Below are 20,657 nucleotides of genomic sequence, written 5' to 3'. Positions count from 1 at the left end.
ATGGCTTTGTCTTCTGTGGTTGGATTCCTTCTCCTTTAACGAGGTGCAAGTTCATTTTGAACAGCTTTCCTCTGTGTTAAAAATGGGGTAAAGTTGTACTACACTGTTTTCCTCCAAGGCACATTAGCAGGATTTCTCTCCTGTATCTATTTGACTGTTCTCATGAGGTTTGTGGGAATTTAACATCCATGCAACCCCATTCCCTTAGTTACATTTGGTTGGAATTTACTGACTGGCGCAAAAGTTATAAGGAAGGGATGGATAGACTGACGGGCAGAGAAGCCCACAGCCTGGGGGCATATAATTCATTTTCATTGGAGATCAGTCTGAAAGGAAGAAAAAAAGGCAGGCTTTGCTTCTCGTATGAGTTTTTCTAGCTTCAAAGCCTCAAAAGTTCTGCATTTGTCGGCTAAATTGAAGATGTCCAACCTCATCACGGTCAGGAGGGAACCGACTTCCTGAAGCACATGCTAAGGTTTAAAAGAAATCTAGACAACTGAATAACATGAAAGTTAGCAGCAGAGTGGAGAAATTTTAAGCCCCTCAGCCTCCAAATTCTCTGCAAGTATATCCAGAAAATACCTAACTTAGTCCAGCAACGTATGACCAGCCAGTGTGGGAATTGAAAAGGCAGCCAAGCTAACAATGTGAACCCACAGAAATTAAACAGAAACAACCCACAGAATATTTTTGCATGATAAATAGCTGCATTTGCAAATAGCCAGGGTCCAAGCACAGCAGAGCCTCATGGAGGAACATTATTTTTACAAGAATGAGCCTCAATTGAGCTCTTTATCCTCTGCTAATTGGGCTTTAAATTAAATGCGATGGGGCTGCTGGCATCCAACTAGTCGAACTATCTTAACTTTCTTCTCCATCCTTCTATTTCATTTCCAATGACCACGATGTGGGCTTGGTGATTCGTTTCTTCCAAGGTACAGAACTAATTGCTAGAGCCAGGTGGAGAATTTCCACCAAAAGGAAATTCCGATGAAGAAATAAGCCCGCCCCCCCCCAAGTCCAAAGAAGCTCACTTAATTGCACATATGAGCACAGCCACCTCAGAAAATTTCCTGCTGTTTATATGCAGATGGCTTGGTTTTCTTCTCACCAACACTGATTATGTTCCAAGGCCTCGTGATTTGTGAGTCAGAAGGAAGAATATAGACCTTGATGCAAACCCCTCTGAAGACTATAGAGAGGTTCTTATCTACGCCACTCAGCTACCAGTGGATGAATGTGAAGGGGGACTAGGATGTTTGGGAGTGGAGAAGCTCTATTGCATGTGTTCACCTAATCATCAGAAGATGAAATAATGGAGACCCACAGAGGAAGGCAGAGAGAGGAAAGAGGGTAGTTCGTGAAAACTGTGAAAGCAGGTTCTTCAGCTAATTAGACCCTGCTCCACACACATAACCACCTACTGAATTCCCCTTGTGCAGATAATCACATCTTCAAATGATCTCTCCATACTGTGAGAGTTCAGTTCTGCATCTGGATAAAGTCACTTATATCCTCTCTGTTCCCTCTGGCTCCTGGGTGGGGGCTGAAGTGATCTTCCATCAGTGATTAACATCATGTCCAATCATAGCTGTGATGGTTTAACTTTCATCCCTACCTTTGAGGTATCCCATGCTTTTATCAGTTCAGAAAGACGAGCCAGAAACAGTCTGATGACACTGAATCTTGTCCACAGAAAAAGTTTGTTCCACTAGAGATGTCTGGTGATACTCAGTACTACTCCTTAAAGTTTTCAGCATCTCATGGGTTGGAAATACTGGCTTGAATGTTTGTTTCATCAATGATTTTATGGTGTTATCCCTGTATCATTTTTATCTCCTAAGTAAAACCTGAAATTGCTCATAAACCCCTCTGTCATATGACGTTATCGAACTCTCAGGCAGGTCAAATATAAGTCCCATAAAGTCAATATACAGACATCCCACACTTGTAAGGCAGGAGATGGGTTAACAGCGTGATTGGAGTTAGTCACCCTGCTCAACTCTTCCTACTGAGCCTGTGCTGACCAAAAGCACTGCCTCCCATCCCTTGTGATCAGCCGGTACTCACCACGATAGCTGCCAGGATGGGCACCTGAATAATCCATTTTAAATTGCCAGCACTCAAGTCCCAACACCTGAGAAGAGATTGATATCCTGTCAGGGTGTTACTGGTTACAAAGAGCATCAGCATCAATTGTCTCATTGGATAACTTCGCCTTGGAAGGATAGGTCTTCCAAAGCCTGGTGCAGTGGAAGGATCTAACTCTAAACCTGCCTTCAGTCAATGTGGCTTCAAAATAGCCTTTCTCCTGCTTTTATACTATTCAAAACTGAAACCACTATTAAACACATTTAAAGTTATGCTCTCCAGATGGTGGGGCAGCTCTTTCCACAGTCATCAAGACTTGTCTCTTCTGGACAGGAACTCGCCCTTTTCCAGTTCTTCTCCTTGTCAGAAAATAACTACACTAGCAGTAATACAGTTTTCATGAAAACATTAGAGGCTGGAATGGCCCAATATCAGCCTTTGGAATACACCTGCACAACTTTACATGAGGACAGGTCCTGTCTATAGACACGGTGACAGGGAAAATACAGTGGTTCTACATGTTGTTCCTGGGCTTCCTTGAGCCCTGCTCTTGCACAGAGACCCAGCCACACCCTACAAAAGTCTTTATCTCCTTTGCATATTCATATCTTATTCAAATGAGGGCTGGAAGGTCAAACTATTGGTGGTGTAGATGTTGGGCTATGGTCCTCTGTCTGCCAAGAAGGGGCTGAACACTATTTCCTTCCAAGAGTTTCCAGCAGCCATTCAATAAGGTCACTCAGTGTTAATTTCTCTGAATTCTCTCCAACCGCGGAGAGAGGACTGCCACAGGCTTTTCTTTATCTGAGCCAGACAACCCCCGCATGGCAGCTGCAGTTTTCATTTCACAGGCCAAAAGCTGCCCAGGCAGTTATTCAAGGAAAGCGAGAGGCGGTGGCAAAGAAACCACTAGTGCTGACTGAAAGGCTGTACGAGGATGAGCCAGTGCCAATGCAGACACGTCACACTCCAGAAGCTGTGCTACTCCATTCTTCCAAGCCTGGAGCTGAAATCCCATCTGGAATGCAGTCTCCTCCCAGGCAAAGCCATTTGAAAAGGTGCCTGGGGACCCCTACTTTTGCTGGCAGATAGCTGGGAGAAGAAACATGTTGTGTGGTCAAGCCTGTACATTACTGGGGGAAAAAGAGACTATTTTGGGGTTTGGAGATTGGATGCTATGGGTCCTTCATTAGGCTTACTGTAAAAATATGAGGCCATGAGGGTGCATGTGTAGGACCAAAGAAGCAACTAGTCTGGTATGTTATTTCTGAGAGCAGCCAGAAGCTGATATTAAACGTGGAACAGGCAAGCAGATAGTGATATTTTTCTATTATAGAATATTCTTCCAACAATCTGCAGTTCAGGACAGCTTCCTGAGCCAGAACATTACTGAGTATTTAATGCTTTTAGAGGAATTAATCTTCTGCGACCTTGTACAAATGCTTTTTAAACCTAAGGACATGCTGACATCCACACCTTGTGCAGTGAGGAGTTACAGCCTCATCACCTCACCAGCTTTGAAATCCCTTATTTGACTGTGCTGAAACTGATAGCTCCGAAGTTTGTGCCCATTCATTTAGGATTTTAAAGATCCCTGTCCTACCCCTGCCTAGCTCTGAGCAGTCCTCTTTGGCCCCAGGGGAAACAGCTGCACGTGTTCACATTAATCAAATACTGTAAAATGAAAAGAAAGAGAGGAAAGTTCCTGCCTACAGGAAAGCTGGGCAGGGGCTCTTTATCGGGAAGTGCAGGGATAGGGTGTGAGGTAATGGTTTTAATCCGAAAGAGGGCTGATTTAGACGTGATATTAGGAAGAAATTTTTTACTGAGATGGTTGTAACGGAACTGAAATGGCGCAGGTTGACCAGAGAAGTCATACCCCATCCCTGGAGGTGTTCGAGACCAAGTTGGATGAGTCCTTGAGCAGCCTGATCCAGTGGGAGGTGTCCCTGCCCATGGCAGGGGGATTGTAACTGGATGAGCTTTGAGGTGCCTTCCAACCCAAACCATTCTATGATTCTATCATTCTATTTTTCCATGAAAGCTGAACACACCTCAACCTTCCATACCACATTCACTCTCAACCCCTAAAGTTCACTGATTTCATAGTAGAAATCAGTTCTGGCTTTGCCTGGTTTCTTTTTTTTTTTTTTTTTATTTTCCCTTCTGATTCACCCAAAACATCACCATTGCTAAAAGCATCACATATAAAAAAGAAAAAAGAAAATCCAATAAGACTTACTCTGTGTCAGCTAGAGTGGCTCTCACGCTGGCCCACGCTGTAACAAATACAGCAGGGAGTCCTGCAAAAAAACACAGGTCAAACAGGGTGAGTAGGTGAGATAGAGGGCTCTGTTACCATAAAACCCTGGTGGAAAGGGAGGAAGAAGAAGGTGGAAGAAGCAGTTTTTAAATATTCAGCATAATTTAGAGTAAGAAAGACTGATTTGAGCCTCACATCTCTTCTGCAATCCAAATGGTAAATCAAATCTTGGCAGGGAGTATTTTCTGGAAGAGAAACCGTCCCTGGAGGTGTTCAAAGAACATGTAGATATGGTACTTTGGGACATGGTTTTGTAAGCATGGCGGTGTTGGGTTGATGGTTGGACTTGATGACCTCAGAGATCTTTCCGAACTTAAAGGTTGTACAATTCTACGTCTGGACATGTCTACATTACTCAACTCTCCTGGCTTTCAAAGTGGAGCAGCTTGCTTTCCCAAGTTGGTGTCGTTAGAATCATAGAATAGTATGGGTTGGAAGGGACCTTAAAAATAATCTAGTTCCAAGCCCCACCACGTCCCACCAGATCAGGCTGCCCAAGGTCCAGGAGCAATCCAGGCTTAAGATACCTCCTGGTTCCTGTTCTAGCTGATCTGGAACTGAGATGAGTAATGAACTTGACAGGATAAATGATCAAGTCCTGTGCCTTCACTCAAGCACTGCTTTATAGAGATGTAGCTTGTAGTGCTTGAACCTGGGTGGCTGATATCTGCTCTAGCCAACTGATTCAGTTTGAAGCAGAGAAGGGTTTTGTGCAACGCACCGTTCTCAATATGTTTATTCCCTCCCCCTGACATCAAGCAGAGGAGGATATGGAGTCAGGCTCAGACTGTTCTTCCCAGCACAGGGCTGGCTGGATTCGAAGCTCTGTTAAAGTGTGAGAGGCTCTCTCTATGAAGCAGATAAATGCTAGAATTTAGGGCAATGCTTGTAAAATACTGTAGCCAAAGGTTCACTCCCAAATGAACAACCCTTATTTCAGTACAGTTACGCTGGGCATAATCTTTTCCTGGTGAAAAGTAAAAGAATCGCCACTATCCAAATGCAATCTTCTATTTATTTTTTAGGGTCCAGTTCTGCTTTATTTGTACAACTGAGTCCCCTACTGGCTTCCTTTAAAAGGCAGGATTAAATCCACAGTAGCTTCTATAAATTCAAGAAGAATAAGCCCTTTCAGGTGAAAAAAAAGGTAAAAAATAAATAAAGGCGACATTTATCACCGATGACTGTAAATATGCTGTTCATAGTCTAAGCTCAATGGGGCTCGGCATGCATAAGCACACGCTTAACTTTCAGCATGCACTTAAGTCTCATTAGAGTGCTTAAAGGCTTTCCTGACCACTGACGCTTTCCTGAGCTGGGGTGTGGAGCAGGGACGCCTCATACACACACGGACAACGGGGCTGTTATCTTGGTTGGAACCTTTAAATGCCCTGGTAATATAAGAAAGCATAAATAATTAAACACAGAGCCTCACTCAGGACCAGGGCAGCAGCACTGCCTACAAAGATACATTTATAAGGAATGCACCCTGGTCTGTGGCTGGCAGTGGAAAGAAAATACTTAACCTATTGCACTGGGAACCTGTGAGCACGTTGAAGCTAAGGGCCTGGGGAAGGTGATGATTTATTATAACAAGGACCTTCTATTTCCTCCTCACTGTTAATCGCCTATCTATGAAAAATACTTGTGTGTTCCAAGCTACAGGCTGAGCTATCAGCTACTACTTCTCTGATATCATTGTTGATAATCCAGTTTATACTAAAGGAGGAATTGGTCGTGTTAAGAGACTGACATGCTTGCGGCTGGCTTGTGAGACAGTGGATGTTCAGCTGCTATTGTGAAGCTCTAAGCTTGAAAGATGAATTGTTTCAGATGGATTGTCTCCAAGGCTGGAGCACCTCCCATACGAGAACAGGCGGAGAGAGTTGGGATTGTTCAGTGTGGAGAAAAGAAGGCTCTGAGGAGACCTTATAGAGACCTTCCAGTACCTGAAAGGGGCTACAAGAAAGCTGGGGAGCGACTGTTCACAAAGGCTTGGAGTGATAGGACAAGGAGCAATGGAGATAAACTGGAGAGGGGCAGATTCAGACTGGCCATGAGGAGGAATTTCTTCACCATGAGAGTGGTGAGGCCCTGGAACAGGTTGCCCAGTGAAGTTGTGGCTGCCCCATCCCTGGATGTGTTCAAGGCCAGGTTGGATGGGCCTTGGGCAGCCTGATCCAGTGCCTATCTCAGGGGGGGTGTAAAATTAGATGATCTTTAAGGTTCCTTCCAAACCCAATCATTCTATGATTTTATGATTCTATGATTCTGCGATTCTATGATTCTGTGATTCTGTGATTCTATGATTCTATGGTTTGGATTCATACACACTTTTATGTGTTTGACACACACTTGTTCCTCTCTAGCCTGTCCTGCACTTTAGAAGAGACACTGTTTCCATTCGTATTAATCCTGTGCTCTGTTCAAAGGTCCTAGCAACAAGAAAATTTACAGGAGAAAATAATTATACCTAAAAAAGTCCCTGTGTGTGGATTTACTGTGTCCTGTGCAGTGCTTTCTCACTTCGTTCAGGCAAGCTGAGGAAAAGGATGCTTGAGATATTTTTGCAAAACACACAAAGTGAATTCCTGGCACCAGTTTTATTGCTACCTTTGTCTTTCTGGGTCTCTCACATCATTCTTTCCTTGCAATGTGAACAATCGTAAATGTTCCTAAATTAACAAAAAGCAGTTTTTCCACTCCCTTTCCTGTGTCTCATTTTTAGATTGTTTCTATGCCAACATAACACGCAGAGTCTGGGTTATCAGGTGATTCCTAGAGTTCCTTTTCCTCCCACTCTGGTAACCTGATCTTAGAGATCAAGTTGTGTCAGAGGAGGTTCAGATCAGATACTAGGAAAAATTTCCTCATGGAAAGGGTTCTCAGGCCCTGGCAGAGGCTGCCCAGGGAGGTGGTGGAGTCCCCATCCCTGGAGGTGTTTAAAAGATGGGCAGACAACCTGCTTAGAGAGATGGTTTAATAGAATACAGATACGTCTGAACTTGTTGATCTCAAAGCTCTTTTCCAACCAAATGATTCTATGACTTTATGAGTCGAACTTAGAGTCAGAAGGCTTTGCTTTGCCTCTACCACCTCTTTTATATTCTGAGGGTGTTGAGACACTTTTTGGTGTCTCCACTTGAAAGTCCTGGTCTATGACGCCCCAAGACTGACAATCACTCCTGTTGATCTCTCACAGTGCCCATTTATGGCAGAGCAATCAACCAGAAAATCAGGACTGAGGCCCTCAAAGTTAAACATCTAAAGATAATGCCAAACATCAAGATACCAGAGAGAATGCAGCATTCCCAGCAGGGAAGTCACACAAGATTAGATGCATCTGGCCAACCCACCAGGGTAAGGAAAGCAAATCTCCAAAAAGCCTCTGAACTCCTGGGTGGCTGTGAGTGCAGACATATGCAGGCATGGATGGATGCACGCATGTCCTCTGCCTTGCAGGTATATACCCTATGTGCATGACCAGTGTGACACAGGTTGAACCCCCAACGGGTGGCGAAGCCGTGAGTGACTTCTACAGAATCCACATTGTATGCGCTGTGCATTTCGAGTCAATACACACAGTGTGTACAATGCAGGTGCTATAAAGTCAGGTATCTCCCCATCAGCTGGAAAATGTGCATGCCTCAAGCTGGGCAAAGTCTGGTGGCCACCCCAACCCCCTGCTCTCCTCTGTAGCTTTCCTTTTGTGTGTGTCTCCTAGCAGCTGGAAAAATTGCTTTCATGCATGTGTCAAAGCTGTGAGTAAGAGAGGTGTTTGCAAAGCAACTGATAGGAGAAGAAAGCTTATGAATAAAGATCTCATCTCCGCTGTGAGGGTGGTGAAGTAGTGGAACAGGTTGCCCAGAGAAGTTGTGGATGCCCCATCCCTGGAATTATTAAGGACTAGGTTGGATGGGGCTTTCCTGATCCAGTGGAAGGTGTCCCTGTCCGTGGAAGGGGGTTGGAAGTCAATGATCTTTAAGGTCTCTCTATGGTTCTTATGTAAGTCTTGAGAAATCTGGTCTCGGTTCCCTGCTATTTGAAAACTACTCTGAGGAAAAATGCATGTATTTTTTTTCAGTCCCTCTGTGTCACGGTTTTCTAATATTTACCAGGACTGATAATACAATCTTATATCTCTTGTCCTGTTAGGTACAAAAACTTTTAAGCCAGGATGATAAGGCCAGGTTGGATGGGGCTTTGAGCAGCCTGGTCCAGTGGGAGTTGTCTCTGCCTATGGCAGGGAAGTTGGAACTGGATGATGTTTAAGGTCCCTTCCAACCCAAACCATTCTATTATTCTATGGTTCTATGTTTCTACGACTTCTGCTTAGATTCAGGGCTCATTGTCATGGGTCTTTGGACTTGGGCACCTCTAAAAGTAACACATAAATCAATTTGTTTTTCTCAGGTCTCCCTGCAACCGTCATTTGTGCTGTAGCTGAAGGCCAGGGCAGCCCAGCCAGGGGGGTGGAATTAACATGGTGTGAAGAAAAAATGCCAGTGGAATCAGCTTGGGTTTTCTAGCTATTGGTCATGCTTCTTAGACTTCCTTCATAAAACAGCTGCAGGGAACTTGAAGTCTGCTGGGGAATTTATTGTTGCCCATAATACCATTATTTATTTATTTTTGTCTGGTGCTGGCAAGGAACACGTTCCTTTCTGTCATCAGTGTCTCCCCTGTAGGGGCACTGTGGACTTTCATGGAGCTGTGAGGATGTGGATTGAAAAGACTCGACAAAAATCTTTGGGTCTGACATCAAAGAGTATCTCTATGTTCTAGTTTCTTCAGTAGTCTGGAAATAAGATGCTGTAGGATGATTTTTGCTCCCAACCTCCACCTTGGAAATTTCCAGGCAGGATAAATCCACTGCTGTTTATTGTTACACAAACATCAAAAAAAAAAAAAAAATCCCAGCTTTTGGGGCAAATTTGTCTTTTTTGTACCTATGTGGAATGTCATAATTATTTATCGCTGATTCCCTGTCATTCATTGCTGTGGTATGGGCAGGATCCAGTGCCCACTGCAGGGAACTGGAGTTTTTCCACTGACTCCAGTGGGTCTTGGATTGGGTTGCCCTTTCCAGTGCCCAAAAACTAGCAAAGCAATACGTCTGTGCGGGTATGTGTGTGTACATTATCATGCTAATCAAAACAAAGCAAAAACAAATGGAACTGGAGGGATCCTATGTTCTCATTCCAGAGGAATTTAAATTGAGCAGCCTCAAACTTTTGGAAGCACATAGACGATTGGTGTTGTGACAGGTGTGACTTCAGCGTTGCGGTTGCTCTGATAAAATGATTATACTCTGGCAGTGGTTGGAAGAATTAATGAGAGGCACCCATGCCTGTTCAACTGTTTTCCTTTGGCTGCGTTACGAGCAGCATCAAGTTGGTTTTTCCTATTAAACATATGGCATTATTTTTGAGCTGCTTCCTTCTCTTCCAGAATTTGCTCTAGGGAATTGCTTCTTTAAGTCTTTACGGTTTAGTGCCATTTTCTGCCAAGAGAATTTTATGTAGCTTGAAGGTTTTGGAAGAAAGTGGGGTTTGGGTTTATTTCTGGTTTAGTTTTTTGTTCGTTTGTTTTGAAAAAGAGGTGACATCTAAAGTCGTCTCTGTCTCACAGCAGTTTATATGCCCCAACCCAGACTGGGATGGGTGGCCAGGCCCAAATACTGGTGGTAAATGGAGTTTGATCCAGCTGGAGGCCAGTCACTAGTGGTGTCCCCAGGGCTCTGTACTGGGTCCAGTTCTGTTCAACATCTCTCTTTACGATCTGGATGAAGGGATTGAGTATACCTTTAGTAATTTTGTGGATGACACTAAGCTGGGTGAAAGTGTTGATCTGCCTGATGGTAGGGAGGCTCCACAAAGGGATCTGGACAGGATGGATCCATGGGCTGAGACCACCGGGGTGGGGTTCAACAAGGGCAAGCACCGGGTCCAGCACTTGAGACACAATAACTCCATGTAACACTACAGGCTCGGGGAAGAGTGGCTGGAAGGCTGCCTGGTGGAAAAGGACCTAGAGATGTTGGTTGACAGCACCTGAACATGAACCAGCAGTGGCCCAGGTGGCCAAGAACGCTAATGACATCTTGGCCTGTATCAGAAACTGTGGCCAGCAGGACCAGGAAAACTGTCCTTCCCCTTCACCCACCTCCAATTGGTGAGGTCACACCTCAAATCCTGTGTTCAGTTTGGGGCCGCTCACCACAGAAGGACATTGAGCCACTGCCACATGTCCAAAGAAGAGCAACAAAGCTGGTGAAGGGGTTGGAGAACAAGTCTTATGAGAGGTGGCTGAGGGATCTGAGGTTGTTCAGCCTGGAGAAAAGGAGGTTGAGGGAAGATCTCATCACTGTCTACAACTGCCTGAAAGGAGGTTGTGGTAAGGTGGGGGCCGATCTCTTCTCCCACGTAAAAAGTGATAGGACAAGAGGAAATGGCCTCAAGCTGCACCAGGAGAGGTTCAGATTGGATATTAGGAAAAACTTCTATACTGCAAGGGTTGACAGGTGGTGGCAGAAGCTGCCCAGGGAAGTGGTTGAGCCACCATCCCTGGAGGTGTTTCAAAGATGAGCAGATGAAATGCTTAGGAATACGATTTAGTAGCGGATAGATACGTTTGGACTTGATGATATCAAAGGTCTTTTCCAACCAAGTGATTCTATGGTACTATAATTCTGTGACCTGGAAACTAGGAAGTGGTCCTGGGCTTTACCTTTTAAAGGTAACCATAGACACCTCTGAAGATGTTTTTCTTGCTGTAAGCTCCTTTGTGAACCTACACCTCATTATTCTTAGTTATGTCCTCAAGGATCATCTAATACATTTCCTGGTCTACCTTGCAGTTCACATACTTCAGTCAACTGTGAGCAGGTTTTTTTTTGTCCTCAGCCTATCAGCACCTCATAACTCCTTGCAAGACAAAGTTAATGCCAGAAGTGAACAGAAAGAACATTCTTGTCTGAAATGTGTGTGCCCACAATGCTTTCCAGTAATAAGCACCCTCCTTGCACCCACATCCCGACCCTTTCTCCTTACTCTAAGAAAAGTTGCCCAAGTTAAAAGGAAATGGGAAAAAAAGGCTTCCCCACAAATTGCAGGTTTCTACTTGTGATCCAACACTCATGAAACCTCTGGAGATTTTAAAAGCTACTGAGATCCGAGGTACGAAAGAGGAGCTTAGGTCTGCTCTTGTGAACAGATGCTAGCAGCCTCACACAACTTTCCACCCCTCCTGCCCAAATCTGGTTTCAGAGCAGGAAGCACTTGGTGCATTAAAATCAGCTGTCACACGCATTTGTTGCTTTGGAAGGATGGCAAAATGTGCTGTCTCTGAAAGCCTGAGCTGGTCCTTCCAGAGATCCTGGAAGTGCCACAGTGTAAAGATCACAATTTAGAAATGAGGCTTCACAAGAGGACTAAATTGTCTTTGCAAAAGTCACTGTGTCTCTAATGCTCATCCTGCCTCTGTCCCCCCTTCTAAATTTATGTCCTTGTATTATTTCCTTCAAAGACTACTTCCAACAGGCTTCGTTCAGGTCAGCCGTAAGGAGCAGCCTTGACTTACCCCAGCCAAATAACGTGAATCCCCAGAGATACTTCTTCTCTGAGAAAAATGCCATGAAGATGAGGCTGTGGAGATAGAGCCCTTCCACCAGAATCCAGTAGTAATTGGTTGCCAGGAAGTAGAGGAAGAAGGTAACTGCTACTTTACAGCCCACCTGCAATGACCACAGAGAGACAGGGTTATGTGAAGAACATAATGTGAATTTCTTGTTCTACATAAAGCCATGATTCGCCAAGAGGGACTGGAAATCATGGTGGAGAAAGGGAAAAAAAAAATCAGAAAATTATGTTGCAGGGTTTTTAGCAGGGGGAAAGTCTACACAAACCCAGAAGTGAACAATTAAGAAGAAAGCTTCCTCTCAGCCTGACATCATGTCTCCAACAACAGGTGAACTGGGGAGTGTAGGAGAACAGGATGCATGAGGACAGATGTTGATCTGATCCTACTCTCTCCTAACCCTGGTGATGAGGGACTCACATGCTTTCACGGGCAGCTGTTTTTTCATTTTTCCCATGTGGCTGTTATCCAAGTTAGAGAACAAAGGGCTGTGGCCAAGTTACCTTGGTCAGGGTGACCTGTTGCAAGTCATAGAATGGTTTGGGTTGGAAGGAATCTGAAAGATTACCCAGATACAACCCCCCCTGCCATGGTCAGGGTCACATTCTGCTGAATGAGGTTGCTCAGAGCCCCGTCCAACCTGGTCCTGAATACCACCAGGGACGGGGCAGACACATCTTCTCTGGGCAACCTATTCCAGTGTTTCACCATCCTCACAGTCAAAAATTTCTTCCTATCTAGTCTAAATCTCCCCTCTTTCAGGTTTAAACCGTCACATTGAAGCAGAATAGAATCATAGAATGATAGAATGGTAGAATCATAGAAAGGTTTTGGTTGGAAGGGACCTTAAAGACCATATAATTCCACCTCCTGCCCTGTGATGGGATGAGACACCTCCCACTAGATCAAGCTTCCCAGGGCCCCACTTGACCTGGCATTGAACAGCTCCAGGGATGGGGCAGCCACAACTTCACTGGGCGACCTGTTCCATGGCCTCACCACTCTTACGGTGAAGAAATTGCTCCTTGTGTCTAGTCTAATTCCATTCCCTCTGTGATGGGCAGGGACGCCTCCCACTGGATCAGGCTGCCCAAGACCCCATCCAACCTGGCCTTGAACACTTCAAGGGAGGGGGCAGCCACAGCTTCCCTGGGAAACCTGTTCCAGTACCTCACCACTCTCATAGTGAAGAAATTCTTCCTTGTGACTAGTCTAAATCTGTCCCTTTCCAATTTAAAGCCATTCCTCTTCATCCTATCACTCCAAGCCGTTGTAGCAAGTCCCTCCCAGCTTTCTTGTAGCCTCTTCAGGTACAGGAAGGCTGCTATAAAGTCTCCTCAGAGCCTTCTCTTCTCCAGGCTGAACAACCCCTACTCGCTTAGCCTGTCCTCATATGGGAAGGGCTCCAGCCTTTGGGTCATCTTTGTAGTCCTCCTCTGAACCCATTCCATCAATTCCATCTCCTTCTTATGTTGAGGATTCCAGGACTGGACACAATACTCCAGGTGAGGTATCACAAGAGAGGAATAGGGGTGCAGAATCACCTCTCTTGCCCTGCTGGCCACGCTTCTTTTGATGCAGCCCAGGATACAGTTGGTCTTCTGGGTTGCGAGTACACATTGCCGGCTCATGTCAAGCTTCTTGCCAATCAGCAAGCTTCTTGTCAAACGGCAACATCACTCACTCCTCTGTGGAGATATTCAAGCACTGTGCTGAGGTTGTCACCCTATCTTGTCATGGGTGTCCAAGACAGTGTCCTCTAGAGCTGCCTGTCTTTTCACACTGAGTGTGAAGACACCGACACTGTAGGCTTTGGTTACTGGTCCTCAAAGAAGAAATGGAAGTTGGAGGATTTAATCTACAATGTCAAGATGTTTTCTGAACAGATCTGAGCTGCAAGGTGGGAGACATGAAAAAGACTTCAAGGACATACCAATTCTAAACCAGCGCACTAGCTGAACTCTTTCCACACTGATCTGCAATCCTTTGCTTTCTTGAAAACCCTGACTGCAACTCAACACTCCCCTGCCCAGCGTGGAGCAAAGCCACCCTCTTCCAACATTTTTCAGCACTAGTGGAGACAGGCTGCAAAGTAATGATGCCACCTAAAATTATAGAATGGTTTGGGTTGGAAAGGACCTTAAAGATCATCTAATTCCACCCCCGCTGCGACAGGCAGAGACACCTCCCATATGACCTGGCTGCTCAAAGCCCCATCCAATCTAGCCTTGAACAATTCCATGGATGGGACATCCACAATTGCCCTGGGCAAACTGTGCCAGTGTCTTACCACCCTCGTTGTGAAGAATTTCTTCCTAATGTCTATTCTAAATCTTCCCCCTTTCAATTTAAAGCCATCCCCTCTCGCCCTATCACTACATGCCCTTCTAAAAAGTCCCTCTCCAGATTTCCAGGAGCCCCTTCAGGAACTGGAAGTGCTCTAAGTTCTTCCTGGAGCCCTCTCTTCTTCAGGCTGAACAATTCCAACACTCTCTCAGCCCACCCTCATAGCAGAGGTGCTCCAGTCCTTGAATGATCTTTGTGGCATCCTCTGGATCTATTCTGACAATTCCATATCCATCTTAAGTTGGGAATTCTAGAACTGAACACAATACTCCATGGGGTTAATTGGTACAAAGGGACTTGTAATGCCATCTCTTATCAATGTGGAAACCCTAGGACTCAGGGAAACCTATGACTACCAGACACATCCCATAGCAGCAGCACATCTCCATGCTGCTCGTTCCTTTTAGAGGAATACAAAGTTAGCATTGTGGCCATTCAAATGACTTGCAGAAGATGTCAGTAGTATCTATCTTGTAAGTAAAAAGATGCTCTTTTTAATGACGTCCAGCTCTTATCCTAATCCTTTGCCAATCAGAATGTGTGTGTACATATGCATATATGTATACACATATATACACGTATACATGTGTATATGTTCTAGTGGAAAGTGCCTCTGCCGGTGGCAAAGGGGTTGGAAGTGGATGATCTTTAAGGTCCCTTCCAACACAAACCATTCTACGATTCTATGATATATATAATACGAATACATATCCATCTATTGTCTTTTACAAAGCAAGTCAAAGTAGGAAGGTCAATTAAATAATCCCCTTCCAGGCTTAATGATCATTTTTATACTCACAAAAAATCTCCATTTACCGTCCCCCCCCCCCAACAGGGAGCATCAGGCAATAATTGCAAAGCTCTCACTTCACTTGGAAACAAAAGAAATACATTGATTGTCACTTTCAGCACTCGTTTCCCTTTCAATTCAGAACAATGGGCAATGCCATTAAATTGCTAATATTCAAAGAATGCAATATATCGTCCCAATTATTCCTTATAATGAGTCCAGCCCAAGGAGAAACAGAAAACAATGCAGTAAAACATATTTTGTTCTTTCCAGAAAGGGAATGTTTTGAAGTGTGCTGGGTCCTCCAGCCAGAGACTCATCAAATTAACAAAATGGATCTCTGAAATGGGAAGGAAATATCATAATAAATTCCCATTTGGGGTGACTTGAGTGCATAGTGGGATGCTTTATATATGCTGATTTTATGCAGAAGTGTTGGTGGCCAAGTCCCTGTTAGTAGCATAAGCTGTGAAAGCCTTGAGAAGCTGAATGAATACACAGGCAGAAGGACACATTGTGAGAGCTACTCCATGAAGACGTTTGAGTGAGCAGAGACTTTTTGTGTGCATTGAAGGTAATCCTCGATCTTAGATACAAAATACACCTTTTCTATTTCTGCAGCATCCAATAATTTGTGGATGATGAGCCATCATATCCAAGGTCAGGTTGGATGGGGCTCTGTGCAACCTATCTGGTTGAAGATGTCCCTGATCACTGCAGGAGGGTTGGATTAGATGACCTTCATGGTCTCTTCCAACCCAAACGATTCTATGATTGTATGATTGCATGATTATATGATTCTATGATCACACCTAAGATATAGTGATGACATTATCATATCAGTGATAACACCAATGACAAGAAGAGGACAGCTTCAATGAGAAGGGACAGCTTTGAAACCTGAAGATGGGCTTCATCCTCCATAAGTGCGTGGACAATGCAGATGTCTCTATGTAAGCTTTCTTAAAGTGAAAAGAAACATACTTCTGGAGTCAAGATTACCTGATCTCACTTCAATTTTTATCTTAGGATGTGGTTTGTCATTCCCTTGTCTTGACTGGCTCTGGTGGCCATACTGACACAGCTGACCATAGATGGAACCTGAGGTGACTATATTGAATGAAGATGTTTCCTTTTAGACATCTGTTTTTGCAGGTGAGCCCTACCATTTCTTATCATAGCACATAGTCCTTCCATTGTCCCTTCTAAAATGTCTATTTTTTTTCCAGAAGTGGGAGTGATAAATCAGAACAGCAGCAACAAGATAGGGTTTGCTGTGAAATTGTGGTGAGGAGAGATGTCTGCTGCTGACCTTCTTCCTCACAAGCTGCCTCTGCTCTGGCTCTGGAGTTGCAGTTGAAAGCCTCCCCAGATGCCACGAACTGTGCCTTTTCTACATCTGGGCTGTCAGTCTGATGAGCTGTCAGTGCTGGGGCAGCTGTGGAGTTTCCAGAGCCGTACGCTTTAGAAGGCATCAGGAGAATGTTGAAAATAGTAGTCATAGATGGGAACCAAAGCCTCAACCTTAACTTTACCTTTGGCTGCCATGGGGAACATGGTAGTCATGGAGAACCTTAGCTTTGGGGCTGGGCAGTCTCTCTGGATTGAGAGGAATGGGAATGGATGGGCAGAGGCTGTGAAAGGTGAAGAAATGGGGGGAGCTGGTGTCTCCCAGTAGGGTGGAAAATCCCCTCAAAAGAGACAAGGTGCTGAACAGAGAGTACAGATGTATGAAGCCTGGAGAACCAGCTGCTCTGGTGATACTCACAAACTGCGATTTATCTGCTGGAGGTGCTTCAGTAATGGATTTCAGGTCTTCCTCTGAGATCCGTTCCATCTCCTCCAACGCTGACCCAGAGTACAAGACTGCATCCTTCACAAAGATGCTCACGGCTCTCAGCATGAAGGACACAAACAGGTGCATGTGGATGTAGTTTCTAGTGCAGTGCAAACGTCTGGAGGAGGAGACAGAGAAAGATTGGAGTATTTTAAGCCATCAGTTGGACAGACTCAGGGTCCCTTCTGCTTCTGAGGAGCCTCAGCTCCTTTCATCAGCACTGTGCCACCATGGGGAGGCAGTGTTAGTGCCACTGCTGCCCTGCACTCACAATTCACCCACGGTGTCGGTAAATGAATTAATGCCTACTCCAGGGGTTTGGTCACAGCATATGCTGCTGACTTGGTGTTATGACAGTACTGTGCCTGTACTTGTTTAAACTCTTATTTCTGACCGGGAAATCTTGTAAAGAAATAGGGATGCATTTTGGCTGTATCAGGCATGGGTAGTAAGCATGCGTGCAGTGGGCAGTGTGGGCAGTGCCTCTACATCCTCTACATCTGGAGGATGGGGGGGGGTGTGTGTGTGTAGGGCACAAACAGGTGGGTATGTGACATGCAGTCCATGCTCAATGTGTGAAAATCTGGAGTGCAGAGTGTGTGTGCAGTACATGAGTGATGAGTTTGCACATGCAGGACACTGTGTGAGCAGTGCACAGGTATCTGGAAACACTGAGAAGGCATTTAGTGATAGGACAAAGGGAAATGGCTTTAAATTGGAAGGGGAGAGATTTAGATTAGACATTCAGAAGAAATTCTTCATGATGAGGGTGGTGAGACACTGGCACAGGCTGCTCAGGGAAGTTGCGGCTGTCCCATCCCTGGAGGTGTTCAAGGCCAGGTTGATGAGGCTTTGATCACTCTGATCCAGTGGGAGGTGTCCCTGACCATGGCAGTGGGTTTGGAACTGGATGGGCTTTAAGGTCCCTTCCAACTCAAACTGTTCCATTATTCAGCATGAAGCTCATATGCAGCATCTGCACATCTGGTGAACATCAGGATGAATGCAGTAGTTGCGCAGCCATAGGGTACGTGCAGGGAACATGCATCCAACATGCAGCAGACATTCAGGGAATGCACATCTGGCATGCAGTGCGCATCCAGTGAGCCAACTACAGCTGTGCAATGTGTGCAGGGCATGTTCATCCCTGTGTGCAGTGTCTGCGTGATGAGCACATTCCTGGTGTTCAGCTCATGCACGTGCAATGAGTGTGCACCAGACACACAGGTATTTTCCGAGGCCTACAGGCAGAAGGCAAGGTTCTTGGTGCACATCGTGTATCTTGTCTGTGTCTCTTCCACAGTTAAACCCCTCCCTTCAAGAAATCTCCCCGTCTCAGAGTCAAACCCTGCATTTAAATGTTTCACATTTACCTGCACTTCATGCAGAGGGAATGGACTACAAAGGCTACAGAGCCTCTGGCCACTCAAAATCTTGCAGAGGTTCTTGTAAACTGCTAATCTTTGTGCCTACTGCAAATTTAGTAGTAACTATAGTGCGATGGGCTGTTTGCTGTCAGAGACACTACCCTTTGCTTGGTCACCTTGAGCGGTTTCTGGGCTCCACCTCAGCAATGGCAGCAGTGACCCCACAAATGCTGATTGTAAAGCGCTTTAAGATCCTTTTTGGGGGGAAAAGCTGGATGGTGAAATATAAATGGGATAGATCCTTATCTATGAGGTATGTCTAGAAACAATGATCCTGCTTTGGGGGAGAAGAAGGAACTAAGTGATCCGTTGGGGTCCCCTTCTGTCTTCTATATCTGAGTTGCCTGGCTGGTCATGAATGTATCTTTTAATAGGTTTATACTCTTTTAAATCTTTAAATCCAATAATGGCAATAAAAAATAATAATAATTGTTCTTTTTTTTTCTCCTTTGGGGGAGATTGTCATAGTAATAATTGCTGTTGCCTGTGCTATTATAACACAAATTACACCAAGTGTAACTACTGAGGGATAAATAAGATGGGCTTTGCTCCTTGCATGTGAAATGTAGTCAGCAAATCTCTCGATTATGTGGTATCTGGAATGAAATCTGTCTTGATCCCTTGCTGCTCCTTTTATCTTTGGGACAAGGCTGCTCTGGCACAGTCACCCATGTAGTCTGGTCTGTGAGTGAAGTGCTCTGACTGCATGAAGAAAGAGAGAACGTCTCCTCAAAGTAGGATTACCCTTGCATACAGGGACATTAAAGATTTTAACAGCCTTGCCAGCATCCAGTGGGCATCAAACAGGAGAGAAGGGGTTGAGAGGACAGGAGGGAGTGGCAGGGATGGGTTGGAGGACTACATCATGTGAAGTGCCTCGGGGAAGTGTCTGTAGTGCCCTTTATCTTGCATGTGTCACAGATTTGGGCTCTGGGATGTTCTGCTATCCAAGCAAATCCCCCTGACCTCTTTTTGCTCACAGCAGAGAGGTCAGAGCACTTTTAGAACAAAAGGCCACACATTTTATTCCCGATGGTATGTGTCTGGGGCTTAGCTCGAGCTTGCACGGTAGGAGCTACCGTGTCCATCTGCAGACACCGTGTGGTTGGTTGCAGTACGGAGAATTCCCCCCCGCAGCTGTTGTCTGAGTCCTGCTGTCTGCTAGGAGAAGATACTGCCAGACACCAAAGGGAAACAACTCTGGCACTCAGGGATTTGGAGATCTTCTCTATCTGCAGCTCACCAGGTAGGGTTTCCCAAAAGACAAATTTCTACCTGTGAGAGACACCTTTCATCCTTCCTATCCCATACGTGCCAATGAGAAGATGCAACAGGCAGGTATGAGGAGCTGGATAGCGCAGGTTCAAAATAGTATTTAGGGATCTATATCCCTTGACAAAGGTGGTGGAAAGGGAGGGGAGGACAGACAATCAGAGTTAGGAGGGTAAGCAGTCATTTTTGGATCCCCAGGGTATCCTCTGGAGCACTGGGAGACTGGAAGAGTCAGGCTGGCATTTTTATATGGTTGAGGTCCCCTTCAACTCGTCTATCCTTCATGAATGTTTGTGTTTAGAGTGGAATTCCCCTTATGAAACCCTGCTATCTAAAAATTAGCCATCTAAAGGGGTAATAGGAACAGAAATCCCTAGATAGTCTTCCAAGAGAGAAAAACTTCTTTTTGGAGATGTTTTTCTTCCCTTTTTTTTGCTACAAAGAGTGTCTAGAAAACTTCATTGCAGGCAAGTGGAAAAAGTTCAGACATCCCACCCACCTTCCCCCAAAGAGGTTTGACCTAAGTGACACTAATACAGCCCAAAGCACAGATGCAACCTCCTGTGGCTTACTGAAGAAGCGCATGCCACCCCAGTTTTACTCTGCAGGAAAGCCTGAGGCTTTTCCAGTCTAGTGACAACTTGCTTAGGTAGAAACAGAGCCGCCTACCTGAAGTATCCCAGGATAAGGACAGCAACTGTGAGGGATCCCAGAGAGATGGAGTATCCAACAGTATAAATCAAATAGAGGCGATCAAAGACCTCCTGCAGTACAAATGATGGAAAAAATAGCGTCGCATTAGAACGCGTCCTACTGCATCGTAACACAACCGTGGTAGCAGCACAGAGATTCAGGCTATCATACCTGCTGGGGGTGTACACCTCTGGGTCTGGGAAGCCTTTACCAATCACAATTGATGTTGTCTTTTTGGCA

At 45.1% G+C, this 20,657-nt stretch overlaps 1 protein-coding gene across 2 annotated transcripts in view; it reads right to left on the bottom strand.

Moving 5' to 3' along the window:
* Positions 1–20,657, bottom strand: part of PTH1R (parathyroid hormone 1 receptor) — a 146,233-nt gene that overhangs the window by 16,893 nt on the left and 108,683 nt on the right. The window contains exons 5-9 of one of the 2 annotated variants that reach the window (XM_009556113.2): positions 20,394–20,488; positions 16,957–17,143; positions 11,996–12,149; positions 4,334–4,394; positions 2,071–2,137 (exon numbers count right to left, since the gene is read on the bottom strand). In XM_009556113.2, the coding sequence (XP_009554408.1) occupies positions 2,071–2,137; positions 4,334–4,394; positions 11,996–12,149; positions 16,957–17,143; positions 20,394–20,488 (564 nt within the window). The remainder of the gene's footprint in view (positions 1–2,070; positions 2,138–4,333; positions 4,395–11,995; positions 12,150–16,956; positions 17,144–20,393; positions 20,489–20,657) is intronic. The other variant, XM_054060235.1, reaches the window with a different exon arrangement.

This window comes from Cuculus canorus, chromosome 2 (assembly GCF_017976375.1).
Source record: "Cuculus canorus isolate bCucCan1 chromosome 2, bCucCan1.pri, whole genome shotgun sequence".
NCBI classification, from domain to species: Eukaryota; Metazoa; Chordata; class Aves; order Cuculiformes; family Cuculidae; genus Cuculus; species Cuculus canorus.
The sequence above is the reverse complement of the archived record's forward strand: the minus strand, read 5'-3'. Positions and strand labels throughout refer to the sequence as shown.